Source organism: Arachis ipaensis, chromosome B9, assembly GCF_059453495.1.
Source record: "Arachis ipaensis isolate K30076 ecotype BB chromosome B9, ASM5945349v1, whole genome shotgun sequence".
NCBI lineage: Eukaryota > Viridiplantae > Streptophyta > Magnoliopsida > Fabales > Fabaceae > Arachis > Arachis ipaensis.
In genome coordinates this window covers 4163856-4178215 of record NC_142444.1, presented here as the reverse complement: position 1 = coordinate 4178215, position 14360 = coordinate 4163856, and the positions used below count along the sequence as shown (strand labels likewise).

The 14360-nt window shown below is 34.4% G+C and overlaps 2 protein-coding genes across 2 annotated transcripts; both read left to right on the top strand.

The window, feature by feature from the left end:
• Positions 1-5344: 5344 nt before the first annotated feature.
• LOC107616522 (F-box/kelch-repeat protein At3g23880-like) lies at positions 5345-8469 on the top strand. Its single transcript, XM_016318472.3, has 2 exons — positions 5345-6703; positions 7794-8469. The coding sequence occupies exon 1, from the start codon at positions 5455-5457 to the stop codon at positions 6676-6678; it is 1224 nt and encodes a 407-aa protein (XP_016173958.1). The 5' UTR covers positions 5345-5454; the 3' UTR covers positions 6679-6703; positions 7794-8469.
• Positions 8470-10308: 1839 nt separating this feature from the next.
• Positions 10309-11862, top strand: LOC110266723 (F-box/kelch-repeat protein At3g23880-like). Its single transcript, XM_021111686.2, has one exon. It carries the CDS (start codon positions 10406-10408, stop codon positions 11639-11641), a length of 1236 nt encoding a protein of 411 aa, XP_020967345.1. The 5' UTR covers positions 10309-10405; the 3' UTR covers positions 11642-11862.
• The last annotated feature ends 2498 nt before the right edge of the window (positions 11863-14360 follow it).

Below are 14360 nucleotides of genomic sequence, written 5' to 3'. Positions count from 1 at the left end.
TCCCTTGATTGAATATCTAAAATTTGACATCCTACCCAAAGAGGAAAAAAAAGCTAAGAAAATCCGGAAGGAAGCTACACTTTGGTGAAAAATATTCTTTACAAAAGAGGAGTATCGACACCTTTGTTGAAGTGCGTCCCAACCTCAAGGACGACAGAAGTCTTGGAAGAGGTCCACAATGGTATCTACGGAAATCATCTCGGAGCAAGGTCCCTGGATAGAAAAGTCATCCGAGCCGGCTTCTACTGGCCGACATTGCAAAAAGAGGCCACCGAGTTCGTGAAGAGATGTCAACCATGTCAAATGCATGCAAACTTCCACATTGCTCCCCCCGAGGAGCTCATAAGTATAACTTCTCCATGGCCTTTTGCTAAATGGGGATTGGACCTGTTAGGACCTTTTCCCCAAGCTCCAGGACAAGTAAAGTACTTAATAGTGGGAGTAGACTACTTCACGAAGTGGATAAAAGCAGAACCTTTAGCCACCATCACCGCTTAGAGAAGTCGAAAATTTTTCTACAAAAACATTATCACAAGGTATGGAGTACCTCACTCCATCACCACGGGTAATGACACCCAGTTCACCGACTCAATCTTCAGAAACCTAGTAGCCAGTATGAAGATCAAACACCAATTCACCTCGATAGAACATCCACAAGCAAACGGACAAGCCGAGGCAGCCAACAAAGTTATACTGGCCGAGTTAAAGAAAATGCTGCAAGATGCAAAGGGAGCTTGGACTGAAGAACTCCCCCAAGTATTATGGGCTTATCGGACGACGCCTCAGTCTGCCACAGGGGAAACACCCTTCCGACTTGCCTATGGCGTAGAAGCCATGATACCAGTAGAAATCGACGAGCAAAGCCCAAGGGTGATCTTCTACAACGAGGTCGGGAACATACAGGGGCACAAAGAGGAACTTGAACTGCTCCCTGAAATCCAAGAGCAAGCCCAGATAAGAGAAGCAGCATTGAAACAAAGAATGACTACCAGATACAATAAAAAAGTCATTCGAAGAAGCTTTACCCCAGACGACTTGGTTTTAATCAGAAATGATATTGGAGTCAACAAAACTGGGGAGGAAAAGCTCGCCGCTAATTGGAAGGGACCATACAAAATTAGGGAGGTCTTAGGAAAAGGCTATTATAAGGTGACCGATTTAAACGGCACCGAGCTACCCAGGTCGTGGCATGCTTGTAACATGAAAAAGGTACTATAGTTAAAAGCAAACTCCACTCCCTGATGTACCCTTTTCCCAACTTCATGGTTTTCTCCCCAAAGTAAGGGTTTTTCCTGGAGGGGGGTTTTTAACGAGGCATCAAAGTGGAGGCTAAGGGATGGCAAACTATCAAAAACCCTTAGTAGCAGTAAAGTACCTTTGCAAATAAATAAAGATTTTTTTACAATACCTCTTATAGATTCCTTCTCACTTTTTTACTCTTCCTACGAAACGCGCCGACTTAAGCTCGACAAAGCGTGAAAATCCTATGAACCGACCTAGATGGTCGTCAGGATAAAACGACGAGGTACAAGTCGGTGTAAAGAGGTTATAAAAGTAGATCGTAAAAGAACTCGGAAAGTAGCCGACTAACAAGTCGAAAAACCGAGGAAGAACGAAATGTATCACAAAAATAGCCTAAGTTACGAAAACTCAATAAAAGCAAAATTGAGTACGAGGAATATCAAAAAGAGATAAGTAAACCCATCGAAAAACCAAAGGCGAAAACTGTCCCAAAATTTTGAGAAAAGTTCAAGATAACTTAGAGAAAGGACAGGACAGTCAGCCCAGGTAAAAGCTTTTTCAAAGAAAAAGATTAAAAAAAAAAGGTTTTCAAAACCTAAACAGAAAGCATGCAGGCCAACACAAAGATAACCTAAAACCTTATCCAAAAAATGGTATTTTTAGATATTTTGTTTGTGGCCATAAAAGGCCGAAAGAAATGTAAGCAAAGTACCACCACAGCAATATAAAAGAAAAATTGTTTAAAAAACGGGGAGACCCACAGGCCGGGCCCCCATATAGCCATAATAATTTTAGTTAGACGAAGGAAAGTTATCATCACTAGAGCTAGGGAGAGTAGTCGGATCGCCACCAGAGCCAGGGAGGAAAGTCGGAGCACCGTCAGGATCAGGAAGAGAAGTCGGAGCAGCACCAATGGAAGACGGAGCAAGCTGATCGGGACCCTTCTCAGGAGCCTTTGAAGAACTCGAGGCATCTTCTGGTTGGGGAGGGGATTCCATTATCCTCTGCTCCCGAGTCTTCAGCTCGGATTCGGAAACAGGTCGGGGAGGAGAAACGATAGCCCCATCAACCACAATCTTATCAGGATCTAGAGGAGAAAGATCCAGGTCTGGAGCAATAACCCCGACATGTTCCTTGAAGATCCTCCAGGCCTCCTTGGATGCCTCAGCAATGGAGTCCTCCAGATCCAAATAGGCCTGCCGACACCTCGCTATCTCCTTCTTCAGGTCCACATGATCCTCAAACAAACTCATATAGCTCTGCTCCGCCTTCTCCTTCAGGCCCTCCGCCATGGCACACTGGCCCATTAACTTCTTCTCCCTCTTCCGAAGACAATCCCTCTCCTCCTTCAACTCGGCAACCTCTATCTTCAACCGCTTTTTCTCTTCTTGATATAAGAAAATTCTCCCCTCTAACTCCTCAACTTTCAGGGATGAACCCAAAGAGTTGAGGGGAGTCTTCTAAAAAATATCCCAATTAGCAGCATAAAGGGTGATGGTAGAGGGGTATTTTTTCCTGACACCACCGCCACTCTTAACTGGATTCGTCCCCAGAGCACCCTGAATTTCTTGGTTTTTTACCTTGACTTGGTGAACGAGACTTTTACTTGGTTTTCTCTGCCTCTTAATAATCAGTATAATAAAACCATCTTCCAACAGTTATGTTTGCTGAGAAACTGCCTTGCATGTTGTTTTAATCATGAGAAAATTCATTGGTCTGTATGGGTGATGAAGGAGTATGGAGTGCTTCAATCTTGAATTAAATTGGCCATCATCCCTTGTCACCAGTGTCTATCTTCGCGTCTATCTGGTGATCATTTATGCCCATTGTATATCTGGGGAAATGTTATTATGGCAGTTGCATCGTATTCAAAAATAGTTCTTTATAACTTAGATAATGACAGCTTTGAATTTCATGTATTGGAACCTACTTATTCGTCTTCCTCAATTGGATTGTATGTCCTTATTTATCACGAAAGCTTAGTTTCACCATCATATCGTAACCTTCGAAGTAGCTCATCTCAATTTAGGTTGATCAAATCCTAGTGTAGGAGTTCTCTTCTAAATGGTTTGTTTCTGGTCAACTCCTTATAATTTATTTTTTTGTCATTATTTTTAGTTATTAATTTATTTTTTTTGGTTTAATAGTTTAATAACATATTTTTAGTTTATACTTTTAAATATTAATGGTTAACTGATAACATGATATTTTTTTTAAATTAGTGATTTATTTATCTAATTTTTAAATATTAATTTACTGTAATGATTATTTCCTATTTCATACTTCATATTCACATACGGATGCTGGACTTGTAAGAATGACCATCAATCCATCATTTACTAGTATTCCTTTGCACTTACATTGTAATTTAAGTGAATTCTATGGTACCTATAATTTAGTGTTTAATTTATTTTTTATAATAAATTTTGAATATCTAATAATTATTTTTTATATTTTTAAATTAAATATTAATTTTTAACTATTTTTAATAAGTTAGACAAATACTTTTAGATATGATAGCAATCACCTCTAATTTAACCCTGAAGATGAAGATGATATAAATTGTAGTAAAATTAAAGTAATAATTCCATTAAAAAATAGTTGATTAAGTTTTTATTTTGGTGACTAGTTGATTAAGTTAAAAGTTGACCAAATATATAAATTGTCTTGTCAAACAAAACTATTATTCAAGAATATTTTGTTGTTACTGGAATACTGGAGATCTATTTTGTCAAAATATGTACTTTTTGAGTCCCAAAATAATTATTTATTATCATCTTTATTTGCACAGTTAATTACACGTAAAATATTATATTGCAGATGCATACAAAATATTGTCTATTAAAAAAGCTTTTCTAAAGCATGGGCTGCATATTTTTTTCTTTTTTACTAATATAACAAAAAGAAAAGTAATTCACAAAGTGAGAGTCTCGTTGATGTCTCAAATATATGAATATATACAAAATTGAAAACAAGTTAAGTTAGCTGTGAATTCTTCAAACACTCAAAAATTTTATAAGTTCTAATGATATATGAGCATAAAATAAAGTTAATAGATTTCATTTTTTTTTATGCATTTAAATATGAGAACTATCACTTTAAATATGATCTGAACTGCTACCATAATTAGAGTTCTTTTCAAAAAATCAAACTAAAAACTCAGATCAAAGTTTACTAGTTTGGTTTTTTGAACTGCCTTAGCTTTTATGGAGCTATCCACGGCTCTCCTAATGAATCAACTCTTTAATAATATTGTTGTTATTATTCTTTTTTCTTACCTACACAATCACAAATTAACCCATCATTTCTTCTTGTAACTTTTGTATCCAATTCAAATTCTTTCTGTCATCAAATTTTATATTAGAAATTTCAAAGAAAAACGAAACTAGATTTATGTAGAGTGCATGAATCAATTTGACTCAAATCCATTAATAAAAAAATCAAAGATATTTAAACATGTAAAATGTAGAGAAAAAACTTATTTAAAACTTTGCTGTTGAATAATACGATATACTGAAATCAAGAGAGACATAATCAAATGAATTATATGAAAGTGATAGAGTTTTGATCATCGTGAGAGTTATAATGAATAATTTTGAGTAAGAATGATCCACCCAGCCCTTACTTACTCGAGATGGATAATTCATTTTGAGTTTATTTGGTTGAAATTAAGTTTATCAAAAAGATATTTTTTACCAAAAAAATATTTTTATTATTTTAATATATTTGACAAAATTTTAGTAATAAAACATAAAACAGTAGATGAATTAAAAAATATATTTTTTAAAAAAACTAAAATTTACATCTTTTCTTAAAATATTTTTTACTTTAAAAAAATATTTTAATATTATAAATAAATAAAATAAAATTTATATTATCTAATCTAAATATAATTATTAAATAAAAATTTTTTATATAAATTATTCAAACATAAAATTCCTCTATTTTATAAAAAAAATTCATAAAAACTCGCTCAAGTAATCAACTCTTTTATGTTAAAAAAAAATAGCGGGATTAATTTTTAAATTTTGTTTGGTTATTTAACTCTTTTAGAAAGGCACACTTAGTCACGTGGCCCACGGGAAAAAAAAAAAAATAGGAAATGGAAATAGTCAAGTAGATACTCTACTATAGTGCAATCGGGAAGTTCCAAGTTTGTGAAGCTAAACCTTTTCGCCGTGGTGGCCGCCGCTAACCTCTCTTTAAGTTGTTATGGAGCAGCCACATGATTATTATGAGAGGGAGAGGAAGAGGAAGCCTTTAAGAGTCACCATAAACACCCCGAAACGGCTGCTGTCTTCGACGGTAACGCAATCGCAGCCGCTGCCGTTTCTTCCGGATGAACTCATCAGAGAAATTTTGCTGAGGCTTCCAGCAAGGTCACTGGTTCGGTTACGAAGAGTGTGCAGTTCATGGAAATCCCTAATTTCCAGCTCCCAATTCGCCAAAGACCATCTTCAACATTCCACCGCCGCGGATCCAGGTTTGAGTGGGACACGAGTTGCTTATCATCATAGTTGCCACTACGGATTTGGAGATTTCTCCTTACGCTCCTTGATCGAGAACTCTTCCAAACCTACGGAAGTCGTTCTCTTCAAGGAGAGACGTAACTACAAGGTTATTGGCTCTTGCAATGGATTGCTGTGCTTGCTGTTTAATGATGTTGGCATCAACACCTGTGTCAGGTTGTGGAATCCCTGTACTGGATTATTGACAGCCCCATCGGTGGAATGTGGGAATTTCTTATCGGTTCGCGGCTTCGGCTATGATCATGTGAATGACAAGTACAAGCTTGTTGTGATTGTAAAGCACACGGGGAAATATACAACTAGAATTTATACATTTTGCCGCAACCCTTCCAAGAGAGCCATTCAAGGTATCCCATTTGGCAGCATAAAGGGTGATGGTAAAGGGGTATTTGTTCCTGGCACCGCCACTCTTAATTGGATTCGTAGCCATGCCATCCTGGGTTGCTTGGTTTTTTCCCTTGACTTGGTGAAGGAAACTTTTAGTGAGTTTTCTCTGCCCCTCAATGATCCGAATGATAAAACCTTCATCTTCCCACAGTTATGTGTGCTGTGGAACTGCCTTGCATATTGTTTTAATCATGAGAAAACTCATTGGTTCGTGTGGGTTATGAAGGAGTATGGAGTGCCTAAATCTTGGACTAAATTGGCCGTCATCCCCTGCCATCCGTGTCTATCCAATTATCATTTTCGTCCATTGTATATCTGGGGAAACAATATTCTTGTGGCGGTTGCATTAACTTCAAAGATAGTTCTGTTTAATTTGGATAATGGTAGCTTTGAATTTCCTGTATTGAAACCTACTCCTTCAATAGGATTGTACGTCTTTATTTATCACGAAAGCTTAGTTTCACCACCAGATCCTGACCTTCCAAGTAGCTCATCCCGAATTCAGTTAATCAAACCCTAACGGACAAGCCGTCTTCTGAATAATGGTTTGATTCTAGTCAACTCCTAAGCCTTCTTTATGAGTTTTGACTTTTGAGAATTTATCTGTTCTTATTGCTTTTCTAATTTAGTGATTATTTATCTAGTTTTTTACAAAATTATACTACCTGTTATGATTATTGCCAATTTCATATTCACATGGTCAGGCTGGATTTGTATGATTAACCATCATTTACTAGTGTTCCTTTGCGCTTACAGTAAATTTATGCTTGCTATGAAGATCTGACCTTAGATTCAAACCTATTATTTTAGGGTAAAATTAAGGGCAGAGAATGTAATATGTAATTTAATGCGTACCATTTCCTTTTAATTTTGTTGTTTTTGGATCCAAAACTGGATGCTTTACCCATTGAACCAGATGAAATATGCTGATAATTGGTGCATGAATGATCCATACCATAGTATGGGCATCTTCAAATTATGGATTCATGGTCATAAATGATTCTTTTATGACTAAACAAAATCAAAATTAATACTTTTTTATTTTTTATTTCTTGTGATAAATAAATGATTACGAGCTTTCAATGATCAACATACTAGGAAGTGGGAAAATGATGTATTGATACATTTGTTTTCTCTCTGGGTGGGCTAAGAAATAATATGAACTTCTGAGGTACCAACCTGGTGATATAAGTTATCTGTTCTTGCTGAGTATTGAAGAACTGGAGCTTAAAACAAATGGAAGAGTTGAAAAGATGATTTTAACAAACAAGTCGAAAAGCCATGTCACAAGGAAAAAGAGCTTTTCTGTTCTTAATTATGTAGATATCCCTTTTAGTTCTAGACCCTATCTTATGACCAACAGTCACATTTGTCATGTTTTTGGCCAACACTCATTTTTTTATATTAGCCCTCAAACACTGCTCGGGAATAACTATTTAGAAACTTTCATCGACTAACAAACTTAACCAACTCGTCTTGTCAAAGAATAATATGAACTTCTAAGAAATTAACCTGATGACTTAAGTTATTTATTATTCTTGAATATTAAAATGATATATTTTTATGAATATATCACATAGTTTGTTTTCCCCGCCTAATCATAGAGATATGTATTGTCATTTCAAAATACTGCAGTTATGTGTGCTGAGGAAGAGTTGATACGAGATTTTAACAATGGAAGAGTTGATACGAGATTTTAACAAACACAACGATAAGCCATGTCATAAAGAAAAAGAGCTTTCATTTCTCTGTGTGGTTGATGAAGGAGTATGGAGTGTCTGAATCTTGGACTAAATTGGCCATTATCCCACAGTACCTTAGCATACACGTTATTCCACTGTATCTTTGGGAAAATGATGTTCTTCTGGGGACTGCAGCTCCTTATTCAAGAATAATTAGGTATAACTTAAACCATGGCAACTTTAAGTTCCCTGTCATTGATGGCCACAGGGATGACATGATGAAAGTTGCTCCTTTGTCTAAGCACTCGATGGCGGCGAAGCGATTCCATATTTATCATGAAAGCTTGGTTTCACCATCACACTGTGGTCTTCTAAGTAGCACATCTGAAATGCGTTGGATCAAAGTCATAAAAAACCCATGTCTACAATTTCTTCCAAGTGAAATCCTCTATTGGTAAAGGCTTTTCCGCTCTATTTAGTTTCTAGCTATTCTAGTTGAATGATTTGTTTATATAGTTTTTTCAAACTTGGTGTAGTGCTGCAAAACTATACTTTCTGTTGACATGATTGTTCCCCATTGCTAAATCACAATGTCACAGCAATTTTTCTGCTTTATTTAGGATATTAAAGAATGAATAGTGTTCATTTACAATTAGAGTTAATTTTTTCTAGTATCAAGTTCTATTTTTATATGACAAGTTATCATTTTTACGGTTAAATTAAGGGAAGAAAGTAAATAGAAACTGTAATATCCCATAATTTAATGACTACAGTTTCATATTATGTTCTTCCATGTTGGTTTTCAACATTTTGGTTTTTGGATTATTACTTAGAACTGGTTTTGTCTATTGGATAAGAAATAAGCAATACCATGTATGATCTATAGTATTAAGATATTTGAGTTTTGGACACAAAATCATCAGGGTTTTTTACTTAAATAAAATAAACCAATACCAAAATTACTGGATTCCCCTAAATCAAATTTTGAAACGTAAATATCCTCTTTCTACTATTATATAAATCGTTCCAAGAGCATGAGGATTATATAATATGTTAACCATGCTACCCAGAAACGATTTATGCATGAATGACCTAGGAGAATAAGGAGTAAATCGTTACAGGGTTATAGATTTACGTGATTTTGAGCTAAAAGACAAAGGCTTGGCACTATGAACGTGTTAAAGCAAATCCTCTCAAGCCTGTCACGATTTATATATAACAGGGTATTTTTATTTATAATATTTTAATTTAAATTATATCTATTTAAATTTTAACTTTAAAAAAAAAATATACTTTTTTATAATTTCAATTATTAATTTTATTAATAAGATTAAATTAAATTAAAAAAAATACTAACAAATTATAATAAAAAAAGTACTAAATTTTAATATATAAATTTAATTTGTTTTAAAAAAAATATCAAAAGGTGTTAAAAAATATAATTTGGAATAATATAAATTCATGTTGTTTTGAGTAACATAAATTTAAGTTTTTATAAAATTTTTAGTATTTATTGTTCATATGATTTTTTTTAATCATTTTTATTGATGCATAATTTTTATAGAACTCTTTTTGTCGTTTTTTTATTTGACTTTGTACAAATTTTAATTATTATTTTATAATTTTAATTATTAATTTCATTAAAAACTAAATTAAATAAAAAAAATACTGACAAATTATAATGAAAAGAGTACTAAATTTTAATATATAAATTTAATTTTTTTTTAAAAAGTCTAAAGGTGTTAAAATATATAATTTTGCATAATATAAATTTATGTGTTTTTGAGTAACATAAATTTAAGTTTTTATAAAATTTTTAGCACATAAATTATTCCATAGTCATGAGCTTTGTGTTTTTGAATGTAAATCGTCCCAGCCTAATGTGTCTTACCATAATAATACATAAATCGTGCTAGGGTCTTGAGGGGTGACTAGTTACACATAAATCGTGCTAGGACAATGAGTTTTAGGATAAAAAAATGTAACTCATGGTGGCCTAGGACGATTTATATACATTTTGTAAAACACAAAGGCCTGGGATGATTTATGTGTTTTTGAGCATTGTATTTCATGCATAAATCGTCATGATTCATATATTATTTAAAACACACAAGCTTAGGACAATTTATATATTATATGATTTAGGGGAATCACGTCTTTAAAATTCATTTAGGGGAATCGAGTAATTTAGTTCTTCTCTTAATTTATTTAAATAAAAAGCCTATTTTTTATATAATAAATAAATAAAAAATATTTTTATATTGTTATACTCAAACATAATTAATAAATAAAAAAATATTTTTACATTAAAATACTCAAATATAAAATTACTTTTATATTTTAATAAAATCTTTTAAATAATAAAAAGATAACTCGAACAATTTTTTTTTTCTAAAAGTTCATCAAAATAAGTCCTAAATGCTACTCAGATTTTAATAAAACTGATGGCCTAGACTTTTCTAGAGTGAAATAGATACTATACTATAGTGCAGTTGGGAAGTTCTAAATTTGTGAAGCTAAACCGTTTCGCCGTGGTGGCCGCCGCTAACCTCCCTTTAAGTTGTTATGGAGCAGCCACATGATTATTACGAGAGGAAGAGGAAGCCTTTAAGAGTCACCATAAACGCCCCTAAACGGCCGCTGTCTTCGAGGGTAACGCAATCGGAGCCGCTGCCGTTCCTTCCAGATGAACTTATCAGAGAAATCTTGCTGAGGCTTCCGCCAAGATCACTGCTTCGCTTACGGAGAGTGTGCAGTTCATGGAAAACCCTAATTTCCAGCTCTCAATTCGCCAAAGACCATCTTCAACATTCAACCGCCGCGGATCCAAGTTTGAGTGGGCCACGAGTTGCTTATCATCATTATTTCCACAACGGATTCGGAGATTGCTCCTTACGCTCCTTGGTCGAGAACCCTTCCACACCTACGGAAGTCGTTCTCTTCGTGGAGAGCCGTTACTACACGGTTATTGGCTCTTGCAATGGATTGCTGTGCTTGCTGTATGATGTTGTTGGCATCAACACCTGTGTCAGGTTGTGGAATCCCTGTACTGGATTATTGACAACCCCATCAGTGGGACGTGGAGAATTCTTTTCAGTTGGCGGCTTCGGCTATGATCATGTGAATGACAAGTACAAGGTTGTTGTGATTGTAAATCACATGGGGGATCATACAACCAGAATTTGTACATTTTGCCGCAACCCTTCCAATAGAGCCATTCAAGGGATCCCATATAGCAGCATAAAGGGTGATCGTCAAGGGGTATTTGTGCCTGGCACCGCTACTCTTAATTGGGTTTGTCAGCATGACACTCTGGAGTACGTGGTTCTTTCCCTTGACTTGGTGAAGGAGACTTTTAGTGAGTTTTCCCTGCCTCTCACTGATCCGGATGATAAAACCTTCATCTTCCCACAGTTATGTGTGCTGAGGAACTGCCTTGCATATTGTTTTAATCATGCGAAAACTCATTGGTTCGTGTGGGTCATGAAGGAGTATGGAGTGCCTAAATTGGCCATCATCCCCTGCCTTCCGTGTCTACCCGATTATCCTTTACTTGCGCTTCTAGATGATTATCATTTACGTCCATTGTATATCTGGGGAAACAATATTCTTGTGGCGGTTGCATCAACTTCAAATATAGTTCTGTATAATTTGGATAATGGTAGCTTTGAATTTCCTGAACCTACTCCTTCAATAGGATTGTCCGTCTTTATTTATCACGAAAGCTTAGTTTCACCTGACCTTCCAAGTAGCTCATCCCAAATTCAGTTAATCAACGCTAACCGACAAGCTGTCTTCTGAATAATAGTTTGATTCTAGTCAACTCCTATGCCTTCTTTATGAGTTTTGACTTTTGAGAATTTATCTGTTCTTATTGCTTTTCTAATTTAGTGATTATTTATCTAGTTTTTTACAAAATTATACTACCTGTTATGATTATTGCCAATTTCATATTCACATGCCCAGGCTGGATTTGTAGGATTAACCATCATTTACTAGTGTTCCTTTGCATTTATAGTAAATTTATGCTTGCGATGAAGATCTGACCTTAGATTTAAACCTATTATTTTAGGGTAAAATTAAAGGGAGAGAATATAATATGTAATTTAATGCGTACCATTTCCTTTTAATTTTGTTGTCTTTGGATCCAAAACTGGATGCTTTACCCGTTGAACCAGATGAAATATGTTGATAATTGTTGCATGAATGATCCGTATGGCATCTTCAAATTATGGATTCATGGTCATAAATGATTCTTTTATGACTAAACAAAATCAAAATTAATACATTTTTCTCTTTTATTTCTTGTGATAAATAAATGATTACCAGCTTTCAGTGATCAACATATAGGCAGTGGGAAAAATGATATATTGATACATTTGTTTTCACTCTTGGTGGTCAAAGAAATAATATGAACTTCTGAGGTACCAACCTCTGGTGATATAAGTTATCCGTTATTAATGAGTATTAAAGAATTGGAGCTTAAAACAAATGGAAGAGTTGTTACGAGATTTTAACAAACAAACGATAAGCCATGTCATAAAGACAAAGAGCCTTTATATTCTTAATTATCTAGATATTCCTTGTAGTTCTAGACCCTATTTTATGACCAACAGTCGCATTTGTCATCTTTTTTGCCAACTCTCATATTTTTTTATATTAGCCCTCTAACACTGCTCGGGAATAATTATTTACAAACTTTCATCGGCTAACAAACTTAACCAACTCGTCTTGTCAAAGAATAATATGAACTTCTAAGAAATTAACCTGATGACATAAGTTATTTCTTAAAGTGATATATTTTTATGAATATATCACATAGTTTGTTTCCCCGCCTAATCATAAGAGATATGTATTGTCATTTCAAAATCCTGCAGTTGTGTGTGCTGAGGAAATACCTTGCAATTTGCAGTGAACATAGAACTCATTGCTCTGTGTGGTTGATGAAGGAGTATGGAGTGTCTGAATCTTGGACTAAATTGGCCATGATCCCACAGTACCTTAGCATACACATTATTCCTCTGTATCTTTGGGAAAATGATGTTCTTCTGGGGACTGCTGCTCCTTATTCAAGAATAATTAGGTATAACTTAAACCATGGCAACTTTAAGTTCCCTGTCATTGATGGCCACAGGGATGGCATGATGAAAGTTGCTCCTTTGTCTAAGCACTCTGGCGGCGAAGCGATTCCATGTTTATCATGAAAGCTTGGTTTCTCCATCACACTGTGGTCTTCTAAGTAGCACATCTGAAATGCGTTGGATCAAAGTCATCAAAAACCCATGTCTACAATTTCTTCCAAGTGAATTCCTCTATTGGTAAAGGCTTTCCCCCGCTATTTAGTTTCTAGCTATTCTAGTTGAATGATTTATTTATATAGTTTTTTCCAACTTGGTGTAGGGCGGCAAAACTATACTTTCTGTTGACATGATTGTTCCCATTGCTAAATCACAATGTCACAGCAATTTTCTGCTTTATTTAGGATATTAAGGAATGACTATCATTTCCTGGTGTTCATTTACAATTAGAGTTAATTTTTTCTAGTATCAAGTTCTATTTTTATATGACAAGTTATCATTTTTAGGGTTAAATTAAGGGAAGAAAGAAAAACTGTAATATCCCATAATTTAATGACTACAGTTTCATATTATGTTCTTCCATGTTGGTTTTCAACATTTTGGTTTTTGGATTGATACCTAGAACTGGTTTTGTCCATTGGATAAGAAATAAACAATACATGTATGATCTATAGTATTAAGATATTTGAATTTTGGACACAAAATCATCAACAATCAATCTTATATTGGGAAAACCGAAGCAAACCCATTAATGCAGTTATATTCTTTTTCCTCTTTATTGATTTGTTATGATGAATAATTAACTAGAATCCTTCGTAGAATCAACATACTTAGCTAGTAGAAGAAAATGATATATTGCTAATGAACTTGAAAGTTCAATGGATAGGTTTGGAATCGGAATCTTAATGTTTTTAGTTGTTTTGTACTTCGCCAAAATTCTCTTGAACATTTAGTTTTCCCCATTATAGAAGAACTTACATGATATGAAATTACCATGAACAAACATTCACATTATGAACAATGTTAAACAACTTAACCACATAAAAGATACATCATAGATAAGCAATTGAGCTTAACACAATAGTCATTACATCTAATTACTAAAAAGCTAATGTTGTGGCAATGGCAAAACAGATTAATGTAGAGAAAATAGTAAAATACGTATTAATTAGGAGAAAGGAAAATGTATACTGATACACTATATTTGGTGGTGTTTAACTCGATCACGGTTAGTCCCTCCACAGGGATGGATCTTTTCAATTTTTTTTTTCAATTGAGGAAGTAAAGTGTGATCTCTAATCCTTCAACGCTTTCTCTCCGATGCCTTCTCTTAGTCCTACTTATAAAATTAATGGTGAGAGATTATACTTTACCCTCTCAACAAATTAAAAAAAAATTGAGAGGATCCATTCCCGTCTCTTCACTAGTCATTCTGCACTTTG